Source organism: Oncorhynchus gorbuscha, linkage group LG19, assembly GCF_021184085.1.
Source record: "Oncorhynchus gorbuscha isolate QuinsamMale2020 ecotype Even-year linkage group LG19, OgorEven_v1.0, whole genome shotgun sequence".
Lineage (NCBI taxonomy): Eukaryota > Metazoa > Chordata > Actinopteri > Salmoniformes > Salmonidae > Oncorhynchus > Oncorhynchus gorbuscha.
This window is the reverse complement of record NC_060191.1, coordinates 18,818,440-18,846,002: the sequence shown is the minus strand read 5'-3', so window position 1 is coordinate 18,846,002 and position 27,563 is coordinate 18,818,440. Positions and strand designations below refer to the sequence as shown.

Here is a 27,563-nt window from a genome sequence, read left to right as displayed (position 1 = left end):
GTGTGTGCGTGTTTGTGTGTGTGTTTAACCCTATGTGTGTTTCCCCCTCAGGCTGACTGGACCCTGGTCCTGGGGGAGCAGGCCTTGGACCTCAGTGTCCCCTCCTTCTCTCCGTCCTCATCCTCCATCTTTGTTTGCGGCGAAAGGAACCTGTACTGCCTCAAAGACAACGGACATATCCGCTTCATGAAGAAACTGGAGTACAACCCCAGCTGCTTCCTCCCCTACTCCTCAGGTAATGGTAGAGCCCTACTGCTTCCTCCCCTACTCTTCAGATAATGGTAGAGCCCTACTGCTTCCTCCCCTACTCTTCGGATAATGGTAGAGCCCTACTGCTTCCTCCCCTACCCCTCAGGTAATGGTAGAGCCCTACTGCTTCCTCCCCTACCCCTCAGGTAATGGTAGAGCCCTACTGCTTCCTCCCCTACCCCTCGGGTAATGGTAGAGCCCTACTGCTTCCCCCCCTACTCCTCAGGTAATGGTAGAGCCCTACTGCTTCCTCCCCTACCCCTCAGGTAATGGTAGAGCCCTACTGCTTCCTCCCCTACCCCTCAGGTAATGGTAGAGCCCTACTGCTTCCTCCCTACCCCTCAGGTAATGGTAGAGCCCTACTGCTTCCTCCCCTACCCCTCAGGTAATGGTAGAGCCCTACTGCTTCCTCCCCTACCCCTCAGGTAATGGTAGAGCCCTACTGCTTCCTCTCCTACTCTTCAGATAATGGTAGAGCCCTACTGCTTCCTCCCCTACTCCTCAGGCAATGGTGCAACCCTAGTGCTTCCTCCCCTACTCCTCAGGTAACGGTAGAGCCCTACTGCTTCCTCCCTACCCCTCAGGTAATGGTAGAGCCCTACTGCTTCCTCCACTACCCCTCAGGTAATTGTAGAGCCCTACTGCTTCCTCCCCTACTCCTCAGGCAAGATAATGGTAGAGCCCTACTGCTTCCACCCCTACTACCCCTCAGGCAATGGTGCAGCCCTAGTGCTTCCTCCCCTACTCCTCAGGTAACGGTAGAGCCCTACTGCTTCCTCCCTACCCCTCAGGTAATGGTAGAGCCCTACTGCTTCCTCCACTACCCCTCAGGTAATGGTAGAGCCCTACTGCTTCCTCCCCTACTCTTCAGATAATGGTAGAGCCCTACTGCTTCCTCCCTACCCCTCAGGTAACGGTAGAGCCCTACTGCTTCCTCCCCTACTCCTCAGGTAATGGTAGAGCCCTACTGCTTCCTCCCCTACCCCTCAGGTAATGGTAGAGCCCTACTGCTTCCTCCCCTACCCCTCAGGTAATGGTAGAGCCCTACTGCTTCCTCCCCTACCCCTCAGGTAATGGTAGAGCACTACTGCTTTCTCCCCTACCCCTCAGGTAATGGTAGAGCCCTACTGCTTCCTCCCCTACCCCTCAGGTAATGGTAGAGCCCTACTGCTTCTTCCCCTACCCCTCAGGTAATGGTAGAGCCCTACTGCTTCCTCCCCTACCCCTCAGGTAATGGTAGAGCCCTACTGCTTCCTCCCCTACTCCTCAGGTAATGGTAGAGCCCTACTGCTTCCTCCCCTACCCCTCAGGTGATGGTAGAGCCCTACTGCTTCCTCCCCTACCCATCAGGTGATGGTAGAGCCCTACTGCTTCCTCCCCACCCCTCAGGTAATGGTAGAGCCCTACTGCTTCCTCCCCTACTCCTCAGGTAATGGTAGAGCTCTACTGCTTCCTCCCCTACTCCTCAGGTAATGGTAGAGCCCTACTGCTTCCTCCCCTACTCCTCAGGCAATGGTGCAACCCTAGTGCTTCCTCCCCTACCCCTCAGGTAATTGTAGAGCTCTACTGCTTCCTCCCCTACTCCTCAGGTAATGGTAGAGCACTACTGCTTCCTCCCCTACTCCTCAGGCAATGGTGCAACCCTAGTGCTTCCTCCCCTACCCCTCAGGTAATGGTAGAGCCCTACTGCTTCCTCCCCTACTCCTCAGGTAATGGTACAACCCTAGCTGCTTCCTCACATAAGACTGCTTTACTGCTTGATATCATTAGCTTGTTTACTGCTTGATATCAGACACACTATTTGTAGGACATATTATTGTAGGACATAGCAGATATCCATCCTCCCATATTATTGATGAATATTATTGGTCTAACATATTTCTGGTGGTGATAAGACCTTCCCCATGCCTGTCCAGTGTGTGTGGCGGTAGCAGAATGAGTGTTTGTCCGTGAGCTCAGGTTCATCTGATAGGGAGTCTCTCGGCTCCTGGGTTTGGTTTAATGAGGGACCGGAGTACAGCTCTACACAGTGCATCTGTCTGTCCTGACTGACTCCCAACATACCACTCCAACCAGAGGAAGTAGGAAATGTCACAGAGCAAGGCACGCTCTAATCGGATCCATATTTAGCACATGCAGCACCTCGAACATGCAACACACAGCACTGTCACCTGCATAAGTACACACACACACACACAGCAAATTCTGCTGGCAAAGTGCCCTGTGGATCAGGGGTCTGCGTGTTGCATGTTAATCCCACTATCACTGGGTTCCAGCCAACACACCTCTCTCCAGCTGAGCTTAGTTACAGGTAACTGCCAAAATAATGAAAACACTTAACATAAATGTCTTAATAGGGCATTGGTGCCACCATGAGCCACAAGAACCTCTTGAATGCAGCTTGGTATAGATTCTACAATTGTCTGGAACTCTATTGGAGGGCTACGTCACCATTCTTCCATGAGAAATTCCATCATTTGGTGTTTTGTTGATGGTGGTGGAAAACGCTATCTCAGGTACCGCTACAGAATCTCCCATAAGTGTTCAATTGGGTTGAGATCTGGTGACTGAGATATACAGACACACACACACCCTTTAAAATCATTATGCTTCTTTGAGACCCCTCTTTCAAAATCACTGAGTTCTCTTCTTCTAGCCATGGTAGCCAAAATAATGGTCAACTGGACATTTTGTATGCATGACCCTAAGCACGATGGGAGGTTAATCGCTTAGTTAACTCAGGAACCACACCTGTGTGGAAGCAATATGCTTTCAATATTCTTTGTATCTCTCATTTACTCAAGTGTTTCCTTTATTTTGCCAGTTACCTGTATATACAGTGCCTTGCGATAGTATTCGGCCCCCTTGAACTTTGAACCTTTTGCCACATTTCAGGCTTCAAACATAAAGATATAAAACTGTTTTTTTTTTGTGAAGAATCAACAAGTGGGACACAATCATGAAGTGGAACGACATTTATTAGATATTTCAAACTTTTTTAACAAATCAAAACTGAAAAATTGGGCGTGCAAAATTATTCAGCCCCCTTAAATTAATACTTTGTAGCGCCCACCTTTTGCTGAGATTACAGCTGTAAGTCGCTTGGGGTATGTCTCTATCAGTTTTGCACATTGAGAGACTGAAATTTTTTCCCATTCCTCCTTGCAAAACAGCTCGAGCTCAGTGAGGTTGGATGGAGAGCATTTGTGAACAGCAGTTTTCAGTTCTTTCCACAGATTCTCGATTGGATTCAGGTCTGGACTTTGACTTGGCCATTCTATCACCTGGATATGTTTATTTTTGAACCATTCCATTGTAGATTTTGCTTTATGTTTTGGATCATTGTCTTGTTGGAAGACAAATCTCCATCCCAGTCTCAGGTCTTTTGCAGACTCCATCAGGTTTTCTTCCAGAATGGTCTTGTATTTGGCTCCATCCATCTTCCCTGTCCCTGCTGAAGAAAAGCAGGCCCAAACCATGATGCTGCCACCACCATGTTTGACAGTGGGGATGGTGTGTTCAGGGTGATGAGCTGTGTTGCTTTTACGCCAAACATAATGTTTTGCATTGTTGCCAAAAAGTTCAATTTTGGTTTCATCTGACCAGAGCACCTTCTTCCACATGTTTGGTGTGTCTCCCAGGTGGCTTGTGGCAAACTTTAAATGACACTTTTTATGGATATCTTTAAGAAATGGCTTTCTTCTTGCCACTTCCATAAAGGCCAGATTTGTGCAATATACGACTGATTGTTGTCCTATGGACAGAGTCTCCCATCTCAGCTGTAGATCTCTGCAGTTCATCCAGAGTGATCATGGGCCTCTTGGCTCCATCTCTGATCAGTCTTCTCCCTGTATGAGCTGAAAGTTTAGAGGGACGGCCAGGTCTTGGTAGTTTTGCAGTGGTCTGATACTCCTTCCATTTCAATATTATCGCTTGCACAGTGCTCCTTGGGATGTTTAAAGCTTGGGAGATCTTTTTGTATCCAAATCCGGCTTTAAACTTCTTCACAACAGTATCTCAGATCTGCCTGGTGTGTTCCTTGTTCTTCATGATGCTCTCTGCGCTTTTAACGGACCTCTGAGACTCACAGTGCAGGTGCATTTATACGGAGACTTGATTACACACAGGTGGATTGTATTTATCATCATTAGTCATTAGGTCAACATTGGATCATTCAGAGATCCTCACTGAACTTCTGGAGAGAGTTTGCTGCACTGAAAGTAAAGGGGCTGAATAATTTTGCACACCCAATTTTTCAGTTTTTGATTTGTTAAAAAAGTTTGAAATATCCAATAAATGTCATTCCACTTCATGATTGTGTCCCACTTGTTGTTGATTCTTCACAAAAAAATACAGTTTTATATCTTTGTTTGAAGCCTGAAATGTGGCAAAAGGTCGCAAAGTTCAAGGGGGCCGAATACTTTCGCAAGGCACTGTACATGGAGAGAGGGATGGCAAGGGAAGGATAGCGGGAGAGAAAGAAAAGGGTGAGGGAGAGAGAAGGGAGGGAAATAGGTGAGAGAGGGATAGAAGAAGAGAAGCAGTGTGGTTGAGATTTTTTTTCCTTTTCAACCAGAGGCACCTGCTATTCCTCATTGAGTTGTTTGACCTGTGAGCACCATTCCCTCTGGTATTCACACACACACAACCTTACATCACACTATTCCCATTCCATTTGCATCGTTCATCTATTAAGGCCAGGATCCCAGGTGACATCGATCACAGTCCTCTATAGTTTTCTCTGGTTGTGTTTTCAGCAGCCACCCGGATAGTATGGCAAATGGCTTCCCGCTATTGGTAATTTGCTGCGGTTTGGTTTTCAATACAGAGAGAGGGAGAGGAACTTTCCGGGCTGCTGACTTTCACATTGTTTTGGCTGGAACTTTAGCGGTTTACCGGCCCGCTCTCAGTATTTCACAGGTTTCCCCCTCTGGCCCTCCGCAATGCAGCTGTCTTTTTTGGCTTGCGTTCTCCTTTTCTCTCGCTCTCTCTCACACACATCCTCTGTTTTTCTCTCAAGGAGTGATAATACAGCCACTTAACCCCATCATTGATGATAATCACTTATAATTAGTGTACACACACACACACACACACACACACACACACACACACACACACACACACACACACACACACACACACACACACACACACACACACACACACACACACACACACACACATATACACCTCAGGGTAAGGTGTGTTCAGGGAAACCATTGCCACATGTCTGTCTGATACACTGCTATTAATACAGTGCCTGGCCACAGTGGCAGAACCGAACGAACCAGGAGGAGCGAAAGAGGAGAAAATAAATGCTGCTTTATGTAGTGGATGGAGGGAGTCCTATATAAGCGGTGTCTGTCATTTCGGCCTTGCCCGCCCCTGCCCTCTATCCATCCAAATGAGGTTGGCGAGGCGTGGGTTGTGGGTGCATCTCAGATCTCCCATGGTGGCAGTGACGGTAAATGCTTGTGTGTGTGCGCGCACACGCCCAAACCCAAAGGTGTTTTCACACCCTCACCCCAGAACTAGGCCTTGTTTAATTCATTTGTAATGACTTGCTCTTTTTGCTTTCTGAATTGTTAAATATTCATTGAAGGTTTGTTGTCATTATATGCACCGGCTTCTAGCCTGCCAAAGCAACTCCGAGCAAATCGATATCCCATTGATGACTGATGGATGGACTGAAGGACTGTATTTCTAAACCACTTTTCATTAGGTGTCATGCATCTCCTGTGACTGTATCTAACATCTGACCCCTCCTTCTCTTCCCAGTGTCTGAAGGCACCACCAACACCCTGGTCGGTAACCATAACAACATGCTGCTGGTGTACCAGGATGTGACGTTGAAGTGGGCTGCCCAGCTCTCCTGTTCCCCCGTGGCTGTCAGGCTCGCTAACTTCCCGTGAGTACTCCCACCCCACACTCGTTACCATGGCACCCGTTTCTGCTATGTTTGGTGTGTTTGTGTTGCCATGAATTTGGTGGTTGTGTACTGTAACCAGGATTGGATCATTTCCATTCTGTCAATTTAGGAAATTAAATTCAAAAGCCCACATTAAACAAAAGAAGAAGTTGTAAGTCGTTTTTCCATTCATGAATTCCCTCTTCAATTGACCTATCTGAATTGGACCCCATAGTTGATGGTAACTTTACGCCAATACACTTAAACACACAGTGTGTGCTCAGATGCCACTGATCCAATAAGGTAACAGAGGATGAGAGGAGAGTGGGACTAAATGGAAAGGGAGGGGTGGAAGCATTCAGATGGAGCTCCATTCCTGTGCTCCATGGTTGAGTGTCCCTGTGTGTTGGCTCCATTCCTGTGCTCCATGGTTGAGTGTCCCTGTGTGTTGGCTCCATTCCTGTGCTCCATGGTTGAGTGTCCCTGTGTATCTCAGTAGCTCTGCTCTGTTGGCTCCATTCTAAAGAGCCCTTCTGTCAGCACCAACTAGATGAGCCTCTCTCTGGGCCCTCCCAAAACAAACACATATTTGCATAGCACACACAGTTACACACTCATCCTCCACGCAACCTTACAGAACGCATTCTAGATAGGACATACGTGTAGCTTTCATTCTCTCTCTCTCTCTCTGCTGAGCGCTACTCTCTCACCCACAGGCATACTCGCGCACACACACACTTTTGAAGCCCATATGCCAGGTTTATTATTATTAGTGTGTTATTATTAATGATCACCTGTTGTCATGGTTATCACCATGAGAAATCCACCCAAATCCCTGAGAGGAAATGATTTCACAATGTCTTACAGCTGGTCAATCAAAAGGGAGTGGTGGACTGTAGTACTAAATGGCCATAATCGCACTGCAATTTACAACAATTATTTACCACACAAACAGTGATGAATAATGATGCCAAGCATCACATCTGGAGGAAACCTGGCACCATCACTACGGTGAAGCATGGTGGTGGCAGCATCATGCTGTGGGGATGTTTTTCAGTGGCAGGGGCTGGGAAACTAGTCAGGATCGAGGGAAAGATGAATGAAGCAAAGTACAGTGAGAGCCTTGATGAGAACGGAGCAGGTTTTCATCAAGGGTCTTGGTTTCAATCTTGGTTTCATCAGACCAGAGAACCTTGTTTCTCATGGTCTGTGAGTCCTTTAGATGCCTTTTGGCAAACTCCAATCGGGCTGTCATGTGCCTGTTATTGAGGACTGGCTTCTCTACCATAAAGGCCTGATTTGGTGGAGTGCTGCAGAGATGGTTGTTCTTCTGGAAGGTTCTTCCATCTCCACAAAGGAACTCTGGAACTCTGTCAGAGCGACCATCAGGTTCTTGGTCAACTCCCTGACCAAGGCCCTTTTCCCCCGATTGCTCAGTTTGGCTGGGGGGCCAGCTCTAGGAAGAGGTGGTTCCAAACTTCTTGGGGTCCTTCAATGCTGCAGAAATGTTTTGGTACCCTTCCCCAGATCTGTGCCTCGACACCGTCTTATACGGACAATTCCTTTGACAGCATGGCTTGGTTTTTGCTCCGACATGCAACTGTGGGACCTTATTTTAAAATGTAACCTTTTATTTAAGGCAGTTAAGAACAAATTCTTATTTACAGTGGTTGAGTGGGGAACAGTGGGTTAACTGCCTTGTCAGCTCGGGCAGGATGACCATGACCATGTCAGCTCGGGGATTCGATCCAGCAACCTTTTGGTTTCTGGCCCAATGCCAGTAACCGAAACCACTAGGCTACCTGCCACCCCAGGTGTGTGCCTTTCCAAATCATGTCCAATCAATTGAATTTACCACAGGTAAATGACTAATGATGAGTGAGAAAAATCACACATGCTAACCTCCCCTGTTGGTAATGGTGAGAGATTACTATGTCTTGGGGGTATGATATTTGACTCTCTAACTTTCTCACTCATCATTATTCCCGATTCATTCAGGATAATCCTTAATCATGGTAGCATCCAAATGAATGTAGAACTGTTTAGAAACATATTCTAGTCCTATTTGTACCGAACAAAAACAAACGCAACATGCAGCAATTTAAAATATTTTGAGTTACAGTTCATATGAGAAATCAGTCAATTGAAATAAATTCATTAGGCCCTAATCTATGGATTTCACATGATTTAGCATACAGATAAAAAAAATGGGCCTCAGGATCTCGTCAAGGTATTTCTGTGCATTCAAATTGCCATTGATAAAATGTAATTGTGTTTGTTGTCTGTAGCTTATGCCTGTCCACACAATAGCCCCACCACCACCATTGGGGCACTCTGTTCACAACATTGACGTCAGCAAACCACTCTCCCACAAAACGCCAAAAATGTGTTCTGGGGTTGAGGCCGGTAGGACGTACTGCCAAATCTGCCACAAGGTGGCTTATGGTAGATAAATGAACATTCAATCCTCTGGCAACCTCTGGTGGACATTCCTGCAGTCAGTATGCCAATTGCATGCTCCCTCAACTTGAGACATCTGTGGCTTTGTGTTGTGTGAATAAACTGCACATTTTAGAGTAGCCTTTTATTGTCCCCAGCACAAGGTGCACATGTGTAATGATCATGCTTTTTAATCAGCTTCTTGATATGCCACACTTGTCAGGTGGATGGATTATTTTGGCAAAGGAGAAATGCTCGCTAACAGGGATGTAAACAAATTTGTCTACACAATTTGAGAGAAATGAGCTTTCTCTGCGTATGGAACATTTTGGGAAACTTTTATTTCCGCTCATGAAACATGGGACCAACACTTTACATGTTGCATTTATATTTTTGTTCAGTGTACAATAAAAGTGACTCAAACTACACAATACATTACTTACCATTCATTCCTATTGGGCACTAAATAATCTGAAACGCAAATTCATCCAACAAGTTTGTAGAGTCACGAGCTTGGATGTAATCATTACGTGCTAGGAATATGGGACCAAATACTAAACTTTTGACTACTTTATTTATAAGAAATTGTAGTGTTAATCATTTTGACCTCTACCTTTTTTGAGGATTTAAAAAAAACACTTGTTAAACAAAATCTCCTTCTCTGACCACTTGTATTACTATGAGAGAGAATTTCCCAAATTGTTTTTGCATACAATATAGCTCAGTATTTTTACTTTATTTTATACAGTCATTATTGCTCATCTTTATCAAGCGACAAATAACCTGTCCGATTGAGACTTTCTGGATTGAATAACAATGAAAAATACCTTTTCATATGGACAAAAGGGAAACGGAACACTTGAGCTGGACTTCAGACCTGATGGGAAAGAAAGACGCGCGAGCACACAGGCACACAATTAGAGAACATGCTTGAGTTTGATACAATAGTGTTATAGTGATGACATTTTATTTGGATGGCTGAGTGGGTAGGTTGGGTAGGTCAATCCCTCCCCTGTGGCGGCAGGGCTGCTGCTTTTTATGGGGGGCTTTAGTAATGGGGGAGGGCTGGTTTGGAGGGGAGAGGGAGTAGCTGTGAATGTGCCCCTGCAGCAGTAAAAGGGGGGTTTATACCCCCCTCAGTCGCCCTCTCCTGCAGGTGTCGGACTTACTACTCTTCTGGGCTGGAAACCCCCTGTGTGTGTGGGGGGTTGTTACTGCCTCACTGCCCTGGCACCACAACACATCTGTAACCAGTTACCACACACACTGCATCACATCTCCTAACTTCTTTTTTTCTTCTGTCCCTGTCATTATCTTGTTCTATCTCTCTTCTATATTCTCTATCTCTGAATGATGTGTGCTGAGAAGCTGCTATGAAACTGTTTGTCCTCACACAAATCATATAGCAGTTTTTCTGTTTCTGACCAAGGCAGATGTTTCACCCCCCCATAGGGACCTGAAGGGTGTGGTGGTGACCCTGAGCAATGAGGGCCACCTGCAGTGTTCCTACATGGGCACAGACCCCTCCTTCTTCTCCACGCCCAAGGTGGACGCCCGCGAACAGGACTACTCCCAGATCGACACTGAGATGAAGAGTCTGCAGAGAGTCATCAGACAGGCCACCAGGACCCAGGCTGGTAGGACACACACACACAGCGTGAACAGACTGTGTGTATTTGTGTATTCTAGGACGTTTCCTGACTCCTTTTCTTCTGTTGTAGATATTCTTCCTGTCGCAGAGACAGATGAGGATCTGACTGTTACAGCCACAGTCTCCACTAACATGGACAGCACATCGGTGAACACACACACACACACACACACACACACACACACACACACACACACACACACACACACACACACACACACACACACACACACACTGAAACGGACACACACACACACTGAAACGGACACAGACGTTTGTTGTACTATTCTTGTGGGGTCCAAACAATTGAATTCCACTCAGTATCCTATTTTCCCCAACCCTTCAAATAAAATGTATTTATAAAGCCCTTTTTACATCAGAAGATGTCACAAAGTGCTTATACAAAAACCCATCTTAAAACAGATGTAGAAGCCCAACCGAGCTCTAACCTTAACTCCTAAACCTAATCCTAACTCCTAAACCTAAAATAGCACTTTTTACTTGTAGCGACCGGCGAAATGTTCCCACTTGTCCTAACTTTCTTTGTTTTACGATCCTTGTGAGGACGATCGTGAGGACCAGAAGTGAAGGCTGCACATACAGTAGATTGAGAGACAGAGGGAAAGAGTGAAGGCACACACAATGAAGGCTACACATACAGACTGGTATATCCTGACATTCTCTCTATCTCTATAGCAAGCACTCATCCCGGACATTGATGGTCTACCCGTCCCCTCAGTCACAGTGAAGGTATGTGTCGCACACTTGCTGACTTCTTCAAGACGCAGACAACAAGGCTAATTTAATTTGACTTACTCGTCAAACTATTTTAGCTGCAACTTGAGAAATGAAATGTGAAATGTCTTCCTCTGTTTCTTTTTTTCTCCTCTCTCTCCATCCAACTCTCTTTCTCAGATCAAGGTGACGAGTCGCTGTGCGTTGCAGGGTCCTAAACTGACTGTGTGTGTTCAGCCTCCACTGGCTGTCACCCAGGATCAGCTTGTGTTGGAACCTCTGGGTAAGTCTGCTTCTCACCTCCTTATCTTTATAGAGAGTGAGTGAATGACAGAAGGAACATGTGCTTTCCCCTGTGGGCTCAGACATTATCAGTATGAGACAGCAGACATGAAAGGTTCTATAATCTGAATAAATGAAAAGGAGGTACATGGTCACCTTGACATGGTCAAGCAAACACTGTAAACTCTCACCCAAAGCAAACAGAACAGTCTGCTACCTCAACCTTCCCAATTCCTAGAAACCGGTTTCATATCAGTTTTATCACAGTGTCTGAGAGCAGTGCAAACGTGATGTGGGAACATTTAAAGAAAAGTCTGGTAGCCCTAAAAGTGTTAAGTCCTGTATGTCTGCCGAGCTGGGATCCATTTTTCCACTAACCTACTCTAGTTTAGTAGAGGTGTTGGAGATTATAGATCCACATTTTGAAGCAAAAGTTTTCTTCGTCATTTAAGATGGCTGTAAGTCATGACAGCTAAAAGATTAGTTAGGTAATGCGTACGTAACCATGGCAGTCATCACAACGCAGCAGATTAAACGCACACGCAGTGAACCAGCGATGACTCGGTGTGTTTATGCCACGCTCTTTGTCTCCCACACACAGAAACCTGCCGCTGCTCTCCACCAGTCTATCAGCAGCCCTTTGCTGTAAAACCCAGGCCCCGAACCCCACAAACACACACACACACCCCCCTCTACCCCACCCTACCCATACCTGACCCCACCATGGATGTGTTTGGCCCAGGATAGAAAAGTTTGATGTTAGATTTCCAGGACCACCTAGATGTACAGCCAGTCAAACCTTTTTAATGGGACTTTTGACTCATTGAATGATTTTGTCCAGAATGACCGGATTTGGCCCATACTGTGTCTTGTTGAAGTGCACAGTGTAGTGTACACACACATACCACATGTTTTAGTTTCTCTCCCTGCCTCTCCTTCTGTTATATATCTATAAACTCAGGCTGCAATTTGGGGCGTTTCTTGATGTGGGTGCTCCTTGATGTCAGGAAACGCTCATTGGTGCCTGCGATTGGTCAGTTACAGTTTTATGAGACTGATGGTTTTTCGACACAGATGATTTGTTTTCATAACAGGTTAGGATAACAGCCAGTTAAACCGTTTTAATGGGACTTTTGACTAATTGAATGATTTTGCCCAGAATGACCGGATTTGGCCGATACGGTATCTTGTTGAAGTGCACAGTGCAGTGTACACACATGTTTTAGTTTCTCTTTCCCTCTGTCTCTCAATCTACTATATCTCTGTAAACTCCATCTTCATCTGTCTCTGAGTCCCACACTCTCTTTCCTCCTCTATCTCTCTCTTGTCACCTTTATCTACATCTCCCACACTTTCTGCTTTTAGCTTTCTCTCTACAGATCTCCCACTCACTCCCTTCCTCTGACGTCTTGTCTGTTTTTTATTATTGGGAATGGGGAGCTGGAGCTGCCCAGTTAGCCTCTGTGTGTTGGAGTGTGTGAGTTTGGCACAGACCAACAGACCAATGCCCATGTGTCTTTGATTCTTTGACTGTGTGTGTGTGTGTGTGTGTGTGTGTGTGTGTGTGTGTGTGTGTGTGTGTGTGTGTGTGTGTGTGTGTGTGTGTGTGTGTGTGTGTGTGTGTGTGTGTGTGTGTGTGTGTGTGTGTGTGTGTGCCACCGCAGGATGCTCTGTTTAGAAACTCCATCCCTCCGCTCAGCTTGGCCTGTCCTGGGTTTGTGGGGGAGGCAGCGCCTTCTGATTTTCATTGTTATTTCACTCTTTATTCATATCAGATGGCAACCCAGTCCCCCTGTCCTGTCCACCACACTACCTCCTTTGTTCTCTGTCTCTGTCTGTCTCTCGCCCTGTCTGTCTCTGTCTCTGTCTCTCCTCTTTCCCTGGTTACAGGTTTGGTATTCTGATTTAAATCACAAAGTAGTGCATTTCTAGATAAGAGCCAAATCTTCCATTAATACATAAGTACACACTGACAGTAACACCCCGCACACACACGCACGCAAACACCTCAGAGGTGGCTTTCATCCTTACCTCATAATCATCATATGATACAGACCTGGGAAACCTGGTGGATTGTTAAGCCTGTCAGTGTGCCAGGTAGAAATCTAAACCAGTCAACTGGGCAGCTCTCAAGGACTCACACCCTCCACACTGATATGATAGTAGTTGCATTACATTGCTATAAAAAAAACACTACTGCTCTAAAGTTTTAGAACCCCATACTCATTTAAGTTTTATTCTTTATTTTTACTATTTTCTACATTGTACAATAATAGTGAAGACATCAAAACTATGAAATAACACATGGAATCATGTAGTAACCAAAAAAGTGTTAACCAAATCAAAATATATTTTATATTTGAGATTCTTCAATATAGCCACCCTTTGCCTTGATGACAGCTTTGCACACTCTTGACATTCTCTCAAACAGCTTCACCTGGAATACTTTTCAGGCTTGAAGGAGTTCCTACATATGCTCAGCACTTGTTGGCTGCTTTTCATTCATTCTGCGGTCCGACTCATCCCAAACTATCTCAATTTGGTTAAGGTCTGAGGATTGCAGAGGCCATCTGATGCAGCACTCTATTACTCGCCATCTTGGTAAAATAGCCCTTACACAGCATGGAGGTGTGTTGGGTCATTGTCCTGTTGAAAAACAAATGAGCCCAAACCAGATGGGATGGTGTATCCCACTAAGCCCAAACCAGATGGGATGGCGTATCACTGCAGAATGCTGTAGTAGCCATGCTGGTTAAGTGTGTCTTGAATTCTAAATACATCACAGACAGTGTCACCAGCAAAGCACCCCCACATCCTCCTCCATGCATTACGGTGGGTAATACACATGCGGAGATCATCCGTTCACCCACACCTCGTCTCACAAAGACACAGCAGTTGGAACCAAACATCTCTAATTTGGACTCCAGACATTTCCACCAGTTTAATGTCCATTGCTCATGTTTCTTGGCCCAAGCAAGTCTCTTCTTCTTATTGGTGTCCTTTTAGTAATGGTTTCTTTGCAGCCATTTGACCATGAAGGCCTGATTCACGCAGTCTCCTCTGAACAGTTGATTTTGAGATGTGTCTGTTACTTGAACTCTGAAGCATTTATTTGAGCTGCAATTTCTGAGGCTGGTAAATCAAATGAACTTATCCTCTGCAGCAGAGGTAACTCTGGGTCTTCCTTTCCTGTGCCGGTCCTTATGAGAGCCAGTTTCATCATAGCGCTTGATGGTTTTTGCAACGGCACTTGAATAAACTTGAAGTCCTTTAAATTTTCCGTATTGACTGACCTTCATGTCTGAAAGTAATGATGGACTGTCGTTTCTCTTTGCTTATTTAATTGGTTCTTGCCATAATATGAACTTGGTCTTTTACCAAATAGGGCTATGTTCTGTATACCCCCCCTACCTTGTCACAACACAACTGATAGGCTCAAACGCATTAAGAAGGAAAGAAATTCCACAAATTAGCTTTTAAGAAGGCAAACCTGTTCATTGAAATGCATTCATGAAGCTAGTTAATCGAATGCCAAGAGTTTGCAAAGCTGTCATCAAGGCAAAGGGTGGCTATTTGAAGAATCTCAAATTCAAAATACATTTTGATTTCACTTTTTTTGGTTGCTACATGATTCCATATGTGTTATTTCATAGTTTTGATGTCTTCGCTATTATTCTACAATGTAGAAAATAGTAAAAATAAAGAAGAAACTTAAGAGTATGGGGTTCTAAAACTTTAGACTGGTAGTATATGTTAAGTGAGTCTTATCTGATGGTCCTGCTTCGTGGAACGTACCACAGAGAGGCTTTGGGTGGATTGCTCTAACAGACCCTACACAGGGATGTGACCTGTCTTGACCCCAAAAGGTCAAAGGTGGCCATTTAGCGCCCTGCTGATCTGTCCCAGAGATCCCTAATGGGTCTCTGCAAGTGTCAGTATGTGCCCACACACACACACACCAAAACACCAAAACACTACAATGTTTAATACTCTTGCAGACACTCTCTCACACACATGCACAAACATTCTCTCTTTTACAGTCTCTTTCACGGTCTCACACATGCTCACATACACAATGATTCTCTCAGTGGAGCGCGCGCACACTCTTTGCACTCCAAACACCCTCGACACACTTTCCCTCTCTGCTCTGTGTGCGGTGCGCATTACCCTGCCGACCCCTCTTGACCCGTCTTCTCCAAGGGATGGGTGGCCGAGGTCACCTAAGGTCAAAGCGAAATGTTCTCCACTTAGCTCAGGCCCTGAGGGAAGGAGTGAGTGTGAGAAGGAAGGAGAGGGGGGAAGGAGATACGAGGGGGATTTGTGTCCTGTTCCTTTGTTGTTATTGTTGTTCTACGCTGGGCGCTAATGGTGTGGTAACACTTAGACTGTCTGGTCACTATTTGCTCGCGGCGTCAGGGTCGAGGGGTTAAAAGCAAGCCTGCCCCCGTTTTTGAAAAGGAGAGTGATGGAGGGAGAGGGCTCGTCACGCTGTCAGAGCGTCTGACGGAGCGCAGAGAAAGTGCCGGCCCTTTTGGTTTCTCTGCCTCTTCTCCCACTCCTTTCTTTTTCTTCCTTTGACGCTCTCTCCCCTCGTAATCTGTTTTCTTTCTTTTTTCTCCACTCAGCCACCATCTCTCCTCTCTGGCGCTGTGTGTGTTCATGTTAAGGGTTCTTGTCTGACCTTTGACTGCCTCCATGTATAGTAGATGGGTGTTGGAGTTGGTGCTACAGAACACACTACCTCCCTGGGCCCCGTGTCAGCAGGAAGAGCCAGGGACAGGGAAGAATGAGAGATGGAGAAGAGGGAAACAGACGACCTGCCAACCTGCACACTTTTTGCGTACCATGCAGGCAATTTGAAGTCTAAGTACGCTGGTATGAAAAACACCCCTAAAATACAAATATGGTGTAATTGCAGACTGCAATTTGGGGCGTTTCTTGATGTGCGTGCTCCTTGATATCAGGAAATCGGTCAGTTCCGGTGTTATGAGACTAATGGTTTTTCGGACACAGATTTGTTTTCATAACAGGTTAGGATAACTAGCGTGACATGTTAGGATAGTTAACGTGGCCGGCATCAATGGGTGTAACTTGACATAAAGAAACGGTGATGTAAAAAAGTAACGCCCCTAATTGCGCTAATACTTTCCTTCCCAGCTAGTTATGTTAGGACTAACAGTCTATGTTAATGAATCAATTCTTCATCTGTCATCTTGATATCGCCAGATGTCAACAGTAGGCTGCTAATGATGTGATTATAGTCAGTTCACCGACGGCAACAAGGCATGTTGAATGAATAGTCTAGTAGTCCGACCGAACTTGATGGATGAGGTCAGGGATGGAGATCTGGAACTGGCTCATATTGGCCTAGTTCAGTTGTTTCATATTCTAAATAGCCTACAGTCAGCTAGACTACCGCAGTCAGCTGGACTACCGCAGTCAGCTGGACTGCCGCAGTCAGCTGGACTGCCGCAGTCAGCTAGACTGCCGCAGTCAGCTGGACTGCCGCAGTCAGCTGGACTGCCGCAGTCAGCTGGACTGCCGCAGTCAGCTAGACTGCCGCAGTCAGCTAGACTGCCGCAGTCAGCTAGACTGCCGCAGTCAGCCAGACTGCCGCAGTCAGCCAGACTGCCGCAGTCAGCCAGACTGCCGCAGTCAGCTAGACTGCCCAGTCAGCCAGACTGCCGCAGTCAGCTAGACTGCCGCAGTCAGCTAGACTGCCGCAGTCAGCTAGACTGCCGCAGTCAGCTAGACTGCCGCAGTCAGCTAGACTGCCGCAGTCAGCTAGACTGCCGCAGTCAGCTAGACTGCCGCAGTCAGCTAGACTGCCGCAGTGCATCCAGTAATTGAATTATTCAAATGTTTTATTTTCTCCCCAAACAAAATGAAGCCAGTTTACATTTTCACTAGACTATCCACATAAAGACACCCATTAATGAGAATAATCATTACCCCTAAATTGAATCTATAAAAATTTGCAAGTGTCAATGAAACCACCTCAATTCAGTAGGGTGTTCAATCAATAACGCATATTTTTACCAATGGGTATAATAACATATTTGTGTAAATAATTCTAAAGAAAACCAATGGTCCAAACCTCACCTCCATATCACAATCCTTTCAAAAGTTATTGTGGTTTTTACCCTTGTAGGATGGCCAGAATTAGGGTGATTTTGAATCAATGGAAAGAAAGTGGTGAACATTTTGGAAAATGTTATCACGTCATCTAGGCTGGATTCTGTGTGAGAATTAAGGCTACTGGCTAACTGACAGGCTCACTTTCCCGTCTTCTCGAATCCGCAGGACATAAAAATATAGAAGTAAGATGGATATGGATTTTGAGACATGACATTAGGTTACGAAATCCAACTTTTTCATGTCATATTTCAGAAATACCCCCCTGAACATTTCAGAACATGAATAATCATATTTGTCTTGGTAAAATGTATTTTATAACATAAGGAAGTGAAATTTCAGCACCAAAGTGCCTGGCAGAGTAGGTGGAAACCCTACACAAGACCTCTGTGTTGGCTACATTGTTTGATATAATTTAAGACTCTAGGTTTCAGGAAATGGCAGTTACATGTTTTTCAAAAATGCCAAATTTTCCAACTTCCTGAGAGGGAAGTTGACTGACCCCCTCCAGACCTCTCCCTACCCAACCTTAGGGTCTACATCAGCACCACCTTGTCAGAAACTCTTAGGGAGAGACCAATATTGTACATTTAAACACATTTCTAGTTAGCTCTGAAGCAAAACCAATTACCAAGTACCCATAATAGTCTACCATTCCTAGTGAGCCAGTCTTCTGCCAACATCATTTATTAGGCTAAAAAAGGTGCACTTGCCTTTTGATTTGAGCAGTGTGGGTGTCGTGCCACCATGCTGAAGTGGTACAATTCTCAATGTTGGAAAAAGTATCCAATTGTCGTACTTGAGTAAAAGTAAAGATATATCTTAATCAAGTGAAAGTCACCCAGTAAAATAATACTTTAATGAAAATCTAAAAGTATTTTGTTTCTAAATATACTTAAGTATAAATCATTTCAAACTGCTTATATTAAGAAAACCAGATGGCACAATATTTTTTGTTGTTGTTGACAGATAGCCAGGGGTGTACTACAACACATAGACGTAATTTACAAACAAAGCATTTGTGTTTAGTGAGTCCGCCAGATCAGAGGCAGGAGGATGACCAGGGATGTTCTCTTGATAAGTGTGTGAATTGGACCATTTTCTTGTCCTGCTAAGCATTCCAAATTTAACGAGTACTTTGAGTGTCAGGGAAAATGTGTGGAGTAAAAAGTACATTATTTTCTTTAGGAATGTAGTGAAGTAAAAGTAAACATTGTACTTTAAAGTATTTTTAGGTACTTTACACAACTGAAAATTCTTCATGGTTGGCAGGTTTTAGACAAGGAAAGGCGGACCGATTGAAAATGAAAAGATAGCTAGATGGTCTGTGAAATCCCTTCACTACAGACCGAGAGAGAGCAGGACACAGACAGACATACAGAGTAGGGTGCTTGATATGTGTGTAGTGGGGAATCCTGGCACATGCCCCTGGCTCAGTCACCTGTGCCGGCCCTACTCTGCTCTGGGCTCCATACGTCACGCCTCATTACCACACCACCTGACACATGGTCGGTGTGCCCATTCAAACAGGGCTCTGTGTAACTTGTGTGTGTAACTTGGCTCGACCTCTCTCCAAAGCCATTAGCTGAAATCTGGCCTTTCCTCCCAGGCAGTTTTTGATCCCCATCTACCTTCTCTCTCTGACTCTGTTAGGGTATTAGAACTGGACTCAAATCATCACCCTCCTCTTTGTGCCACAGGCACCCTTTCTCTGTGCGTATGTTAGAGTTGCCTGGTTAATGTTGTTAACCCTGCTGTCTTCACCTCTGGTTGAGATGTTTGAGCGTGTAACCATGTGTGAGACTGAGAGTATGTGACTGTGTGTATGTTTTTAGGCCTGGTAAGTGTTGAGAATACTGTTTCCTGTCCTTTCCACACTTTTTAAAGTGCTGAGTCGTCATGTCTGTGTTTGACAGTGTGTTGTGTGTCTAAAACGGGGTGTTTTTTTTTGTGTGTGTGTGTGTATTTTTTATACAGGTGTTGGGTCTATCACTGTGGTGGCGTTCTCTGCCTTCCTGAATGGGCACTATCCACCAGCAGACCTGACTGGAGACGTGGCCGTATCTTACAGCTCTCCTACAGGTACACACACTGACAACCTCTTAAACACGTCGGAAACATATCACACTTGCCTCGTCTCTCTCATGAATTGATGCTTTTAGGTTTCCCTGTCTGTGACTTATCTTACAGTAAGTCCATACAAGTCCTGACTTCTGGCTGTAACAGCTCTGACTTCTGGCTGTAACAGCTCTGACTTCTGGCTGTAACAGCTCTGACTTCTGGCTGTAACAGATCTGACTTCTGGCTGTAACAGATCTGACTTCTGGCTGTAACAGATCTGACTTCTGGCTGTAACAGATCTGACTTCTGGCTGTAACAGATCTGACTTCTGGCTGTAACAGATATGACTTCTGGCTGTAACAGATCTGACGTATGTCTGTAACGAGATGGACTGACAGTAACAGTGCTGATAGCTGGCTGTAACAGTGCTGACATCTGGCTGTAGCAGCTCTGTACCCTTTAAAACCACTGAATGGGTAACAGCGGACTGAACTCAGCGCTGTATCCATCGAAGCATCTGGTTCCAGGCTGTATGTATTTCTGGAAGACATTACTCTCCCCTCGAACCAACAAAACCCCTCTTTATTTCAATTAAAATGTCATGGGTTTTATTATTTCACTTGATTCAAAGCGGCTCACTAAAAAGCGGCATTTATACTATTGTTTCCCTTGGACTGTCTGTGTTGGCAGCGCCTTGTGGAAAGGTTCCCTGAAAGCACATTAAATGTGAAATGGCTTGGAAATATCGAGGCGTTTTTTTTATTTTATTGTGATGCTAAAAATAGCGGGGGTGGAAAGAGAGGAGCCTGGAGTTTTTCACAGGGCCTTCCAGCAACGGCTGCCCTGTGTTTTGATCAGTAAGACATTACTTAGATCACAGTAACAGAGAGAAGAGATGTACTGACAGCAGGGGTAGGAGGGATCAAATCAAATCAAAGGGGTAGGAGGGATGGCTACACACACACCTGTGGATATATGACTGTTTAGTGGACTATATTTCTTTCTGTGTGTGGATGTGATAGCCCAGTGGCTAGGTGTTAGACAGAGCAGTGTTAATCTCCATTAGCACTCTCCTCCCTCCTCTCCTCTCCTCTGAATGCCTGGCTGGAATGGGAGGAATGCAGCCGTCTATACTGGGGGCTTTCTCTCCTGCCGCTGCACCCAGAGGCAACGATTACAACTCAAAAATTCTCTGTTACCGTCTACTCTCCTTTTCCTAGAGCTCATCAAAGGGATTTGCAGTAGTGCTCTCTCACTGTCCACAAATGAATGTAGTGGGGCCATGTTGGGGGCCATCCACTGTCTCAATCAATTAGTTGACATTCATTTTTAATCAGCCTCTACGGGTTTTGTGTTTGTTTGTGCGCATATCTGTCCATATCCCCTCTATCTGTATATTTGTCTTGTGTTCTGCTCCATTTGACCTGTGCTAAATCTCTGCTCCGCTCTCCTCTCCTCTCCTCTCCTTTCCTTGGCAGCCAATGTGGCTACACCCAGAGAGAAGGGGAGAGAGGTGGCTGCCTTTCATCAGCGCTAACAAAGCGTGAAATACACAAGCACAGCACAGGGGCATGCTGCAGTTTGACTATTAATCTGGCCCTCATTGACTGTGCTGCTAGAGGAATCAGTGGCACATGATTCAGTGTAGAGCTCATTCCTCAGTCATTGAAACACATTCAGCACCACCTTGAGTCCTCCAGCATTTAATTAACTTCACTCACTGTCAAACGAATTACTGTGTAGTTGATTGTGTGTCATTGATTATGTCAATAACAGAGGTTTAGCAGATTTTTATTTATTTAAGAATGTGCACTTTTTTTTCTCTCTCAATTGAATCATTATAGAATGAATCCGTCCACAGCTGGCTGATAATGTGTTTTGCAGACTAGAACCATTTTGTCTCCTGAATTGATGTTAAACTGAGTGTGCTTGGCTGGTTGTCGGTTATTCTTGGCCGTTTGTAGCTACAGTAGTCGATGTCTCTGTTTTTAGACTGTCTGTATTCTGTCAGTCTGGTACTTAAGCCTAGAAGGTCTGTTCTGTTATTCTGTCTGTCTCATTGTCTATTGTTAGTCTCAAGCCTGCTGTCTGTGTCTTAAGGTAGAGCCTTTGCCTTCTGAGCACACATTTAATAAAAGAGACCGACAGTGACTGTGATGATATGTGCGGATGAGGTGCATCAAGATTTGTTGGCATCATCATTCAGCAATCAACAGGAGTTTACTTTCACCTGTTCAGTTCTTCATTTGGTGCAGATAATGAAGACGCGAGGAGAGGACTCTACTTTCCAGAGAGATGAGAACAGGGAGACGAGAGAGGTGGAACGGAGTGGAGGAGGGAGAGACTAAAGCAGGGGATGAAGTAGTGAGGGAGGGATGAAGGGAGGGAGGGGGTGAAAGGGGGTAGGGGTGTGTGTAAAGTGAATGAGTGGGCTCCAGTGTTTACGTGCCCTAGGCCAGGGCCCTTTAAAGTGACTGTGTTGTGTTTGTGTTTCCCCTGCTTTGCTGCTGGCCCATATGAAAGAGCTCAACCCTGCAGGTAAGTAGACTGGGCTCTGCTCTGGGAAGCACAGGAAGAGCCCACAGCCCACTGTTTATGTTCCCCCGTAACTCGATATAGCTAGAGAGAGAGAGACACACACACACACAGTTTCACATACACACTTTTGGTTACACGTACTGTACACATGGGCACACCACGTACACATGCAGACACTTATGCACTTGTATCTACTACTCCCACACACATACACAGACTACATATTACGGCTAAATAGTTGGGTGTCTAGTTCTGAGTAGCGTTTGTTTATTTCTGTCTGTCTGTGCCTCTGTCTGTTCATTATGTGCTGTGATACAGTAGATGTCCTCCCTTTGATCAGTGACACACACACACACAGACGTTTCATCGCATCGATGACATCATTACAGCTGCACAATGAACAGGATCCCTTACGGTCGCCCTGGGGTCAAATAAACAGAGTGGTCAGAGAGACTTGACACACTCAGTGAGATATCATGCAGTATGACTAGTGCTGGTGTAATCAGGATGCTGAGGTTCCAGACTACTTCCATTATCCATTGAGAGAGGATGATTGACAGCACATGTTGCTGTGTGTTGACAGGACATGTTGCTGGGTGTGCTTAAAATCAATGATTTTAGGGAAAATAATATTACATACAAGATATTCATATTCAACTTTGGAGAAAAGTAGCCCACTCTCATAACTACTACAGAAACCCTCATAGGCCTCATATCGTCCAGTGACCCCATAGTGAGGTCAGGTGTGTCAACCATGAGTTGGCAACAGAGGGCAACAATGACAGCTCAGGTGAGACAATACACACACACATGGCCCATGAAAGTAAATCACAGTGGCGAGTGAGGGTCGTAACTCTGCCGTGGCTGCCTGAGAATACACAGGGGGTGTCTGGGATACGGTGTGTGAAGAGGTGGGACCAGTTTAGATTTACAGGCAGGACGTCCCCCTCTTCCTAAACACACACACTGTTTGTCTTTAGAGAGTGCCGACTAGTCAATGGCGGCTGGGGACCTGAAAGGGGAAAAATGTTTCCCCTCGTCCTTTCTGGTCTCAGTCTTCTCTCTTACTATCATTCCTTCCTTCTCACTCCTTTCTTTTCTCCTTCCAGCTTTTTCCTTCATCCTCAGTCAGTCCCCTCTACACCCCCCCTCATTCTTTCAACCACACCCCTCATTGATGGCAGGATATTTATTTTAGCTGATTCTGCAGCAATTGGGATTAGTTGCCCATTGAAAACATTTGAAGATCCTTTAACCATCAATATTCTAGTAGTTTAAAGGCCAACAGTGTCTGTGGTCAAACCTTCAATTACCTCAATATGAGTTTTCACAGTGAAGATGCTTTTAAAAAGCCACGTCTACAGGTTACTCTACAGAAAAACACAATGACAAAAAAAGAGAGCGAAAGAGGGAGAAAAGAAAAGGGGGGGGAAAGAGGATGCGAGGGAAGGATAACTGAAGAGAGGGACGTAGAGAGAACACTGTCTATACTCTGGGTCCCTAAGGTTGTGATTTTGCTCCATTATATTCGTTTTTGTTGCTACATGAGCCGGGGCGATGCAAAGCCCCTACAGGACACATCTTAAGTTACCTGGCCAGACATAACAGGGAAGGATTATACTGGCTAGCGATGGGCCTGGCCCGCTACTGGAAAAGACCCTGCGCTTTCTCTTCTCTACACTTCATTCTTTCTCGCCCTCTCAGCTCTCTTCCTCGAGAGCGAGCGACTCTTGCACTGTTTTCGCTCTATTGCGCTATGCCTCTTCTTGAATACTTTTTCTCTCTTTCATTCCATTTCCGTCTTGTCTTTCTATGAATCGCTCTCTCTTGCTCTCTTTATCACCTTTCCCTCTTTCCCTATTTCTCCTTTCTCTCTTGTGAAAGGATGGAAAAGGGAATTTCCCCCCGAGCAGTCTCTCGCTTGCTCTGTTATTCCAGCCAGGGTTCTGGCCAGCTCAGCACCGTCAGCCAACTCTGGAAGAGTTATTGTTGGCCACCTCGCCCTGTAATGCTCCCCAGTGCTGTTTTAGGAGTTCCCTTAACTAGAGATCCTCCAAAAACATCCACAACTCGCTTATTTGAGATGTTTGTGAGTCTCACTCACAGATTTTTTAATTGTATTTATTTAACCTTTTAATGAGCCCTTCCTGGTTAAATAAGATTTGAAATCTCTTTTTCAAGAGCGCCCTGGCCAAGATAGGCAGCACCAAGTCATTACAGAATTACAGTAAGACAACATGAAAAACTACAAGTAATCTAGTAAAAACCATAGAATTCACAAGAGCATAACAAAATCTTAAAACAGCAAATGAAAAACATTGACAGGTCAGGGAATCAGTCTCAAAATCCTTCATCAGTGATTTAAAAACACCAATCGGGACAAGTTCTTCCAGTTTAAAAGTATTTTGTAAGGCGTTCCAAGCCAATGGCGCAGAGTACATAATTCAGTTCGGACATTTGGAACAGTTAGCAGGATAAAGTCCTGCGAACGAAGAGTACCCACCATGTTTCTGAACAATAAAAATGCCAAAATAAAATGGTAGTAAACCCCAAAATGGCTTTGTAAATAAAAGTATGCCAGTGACTGAGCCTACGAGTGACTAGAGAAGGCCAGCCAACCCTGGTATACAAAGTGCAGTGGTGCGTCAGGGTTTTGCGGTTTAAAATAAATCTCAATGTGCCATGGTAAAGGCTGTCAATTGATCTCAAACACTGAGCGGAAGCATTCACATATAAAATATCCCCATAGTCTAGTAAAGGCATGCATGTAGCTGATACTAGCCTCCTGGCTTCAAAAGAAAAACTAGCCTTATTCCTAAAATAAAAATTTTGGATGACATTTTTTTGTAAGTTGTTGAAAATGCAATTTAAAAGACAAGCCATTGTCAATAAAAATTCAAGATATTTATATGAGGTTACAGTCTCAATCTCATTGCCCTGACAGGTAGTAATAGGTGAAAGGTTCAGAGATCTATTTCTTGATTTAGAAAACACCATTAGTTTAGTTTTGTCAGTATTGAGGAGAAGTTTGAATTGACACAAGGTATGTTGAACAGTATAAAAAGCAGTTTGCAAGTTCTGGAATGCTTTTGTGAGAGACAAGGAACAACAATACATAACAGTATCATCAGCATAAAAGTGAAGTTGCGCATTGTGCAAATGTTGTCTAAATTACTTATATAAATTGTGAATAAGGGGGACCAAGAACAGAGCCCTGGGGCACACCATTACAGACAGACAATTTTAACAGACATGAGCCCGTCAAATTGAGTGCTATCAGACAGATAGTTAGCAAACTATGCAACTGCATGCTCTGAAAGACCTACACTCAACAATCTCTGCCTCAGTATAGCATGATCAACTGTATCAAAAGCCTTCAGAGAGATCAATAAAAAGTGAGACATAGTGCTGTTTTTTGTCAAGGGCTTCAGTGATATCATTGAAATCCTTCATGGCTGCTGTAATTGTGCAATCCTGAAGCCTGATTGGTACATTGATAAAATACAGTTAGTTTCAAGTATTTTCACCAGGGGTGACAGCTTTGAGATTGGCCTATTTTTTTTTTTCTTCTTCATTTAACCAGGTAGGCTAGTTGAGAACAAGTTCTCATTTACAACTGCGACCTGGCCAAGATAAAGCAAATCAGTGTGACACGAACAACAACACAGAGTTACACATGGAATAAACATACATACAGTCAGTGTGTGCAAATGAGGTAGGATAAGGGAGGTAAGGCAATGAATAGACCATAGTGGGGAAATAATTACAATATAGCAATTAAACACTGGAGTGATAGATGTGTGCAAGTAGAGATACTGGGGTGTAAAGGAGCAAAGTAAATAAAATAAATAGCCTACCCCATACTGTGATTTACAGATGTGCTATGTACAGGTACAGTTATCTGTGAGCTGCTCTGACAGCTGGTGCTTAAAGCGAGTGAGGGAGATATGAGTCTCCAGCTTCAGTGATTTTTGCAGTTTGAACTGGAAGGAAAGGTGGCCGACAGAGGAATTGGCTTTGGGGGTGACCAGTGAAATATACCTGCTGCAGCGTGTGCTACGGGTGGGTGCTGCTATGGTATCCAGTGAGCTGAGATAAGGCGGGGCTTTACCTAGCAAAGACTTATAGATAACCTGGAGCCAGTGGGTTTGGCGGTGACGTATGAAGCGAGGACCAGCCAACGAGAGCATACAGGTCACAGTGGTGGATAGTATATGGGGCTTTGGTGATGAAACGGATGGCACTGTGATAGACTGCATCCAATTTGCTGAGTGTTGGAGGCTATTTTGTAAATGACATCGCCGAATACAAGGATCGGTAGGATAGTCAGTTTTATGAGGGTATGTTTGGCAGCATGAGTGAAGGATGCTTTGTTGTGAAATAGGATGCTGATTCTAGATTTAATTTTGGATTGGAGATGCTTAATGTGAGTCTGGAAGGAGAGTTTACAGTCTAACCAGACACCTAGGTATTTGTAATTGTCCACATATTCTAAATCAGAGCCGTCCAGAGCAGTGATGCTGGACGGACGGGCAGGTGTGGGCAGCGATCAGTTGAAAAGCATGCATTTAGTTTTACTTGCATTTAAGAGCAGTTGGAGGCCACGGAAGGAGAGTTGTAATGCATTGAAGCTCATCTGGAGGTTGGTTAAGACAGTGTCCAAAGAAGGGCCAGATATATACAGAGTGGTGTCGTCTGCGTGGATCAGAGAATCACCAGCAGCAAGAGCGACATCATTGATGTATACAGAGAAAAGAGTCAGCCCGAGGATTGACCCCTGTGGCACCCCCATAGAGACTGCCAGAGGTCTGGACAGCAGGCCCTCCGATTTGACACTGAACTCTGCCTGAGAAGTAGTTGGTGAACCAGGCGAGGCAGTCATTTGAGAAACCAAGGCTGTTGAGTCTACCGATCAGAATGTGGTGATTGGCAGAGTCAGGTCGATGAATACAGCTGCACAGTATTGTCTCTAATTGATGCCGGTTATGATATCGTTTAGGATATTGTGCGTGGCTGAGGTGCACCCATGGCCAACTCGAAAACCAGATTGCATAGCGGAGAAGGCACAGTGGGATCGAAATGGTCGGTGATCTGTTTGTTAACTTGGCTTTTAAAGACCTTAGAAAGGCAGGGTAGTATAGATACATGTCTGTATCAGTTTGGTTATATGACTGCGGTAGCCTTCCAATCTTTGGGGATCTCAGACGATACAAAAGAGAGGTTGAACAGGCTACGAATAGGGCTTGCAACATTTTTGGCTGATCATTTTCGAAAGAGAGTGTCCAGATTGTCTAGCCCGGCTGATTTCTAGGGGTCCAGATTTTGCAGCTCTTTCAGAATATCAGCTATCTGGATTTGGGTGAAGGAGAAATGGGGAGGCTTGGGCAAGTTTCTGTGGGGGGTACAGGGCTGTTGACCGGGGTAGGGGTAGCCAGGTAGAAAGCATGGCCAGCCGTAGAAAAATGCTTATTGAAATTCTCAATTATCGCCGATTTATCGGTGGTGACAGTGTTTCCTAGCTTCAGTGCAGTGGGCAGCTGGGAGGATGTGCTCTTATTCTCC

The 27,563-nt window shown here is 45.0% G+C and overlaps 1 protein-coding gene across 4 annotated transcripts in view; it reads left to right on the top strand.

Annotated features, from left to right (window-relative positions):
- The window catches only part of bbs9 (Bardet-Biedl syndrome 9), a 203,347-nt gene that overhangs the window by 23,323 nt on the left and 152,461 nt on the right, over nucleotides 1-27,563 (top strand). For 2 of the 4 annotated variants that reach the window (XM_046315060.1, XM_046315061.1), the window contains 8 exons: nucleotides 52-235; nucleotides 6,031-6,160; nucleotides 10,052-10,236; nucleotides 10,321-10,397; nucleotides 10,947-11,000; nucleotides 11,166-11,268; nucleotides 19,380-19,484; nucleotides 21,987-22,001. In XM_046315060.1, coding sequence (XP_046171016.1) covers nucleotides 52-235; nucleotides 6,031-6,160; nucleotides 10,052-10,236; nucleotides 10,321-10,397; nucleotides 10,947-11,000; nucleotides 11,166-11,268; nucleotides 19,380-19,484; nucleotides 21,987-22,001 — 853 coding nt within the window. The remainder of the gene's footprint in view (nucleotides 1-51; nucleotides 236-6,030; nucleotides 6,161-10,051; nucleotides 10,237-10,320; nucleotides 10,398-10,946; nucleotides 11,001-11,165; nucleotides 11,269-19,379; nucleotides 19,485-21,986; nucleotides 22,002-27,563) is intronic. The other 2 variants (XM_046315063.1, XM_046315062.1) reach the window with 1 other exon arrangement.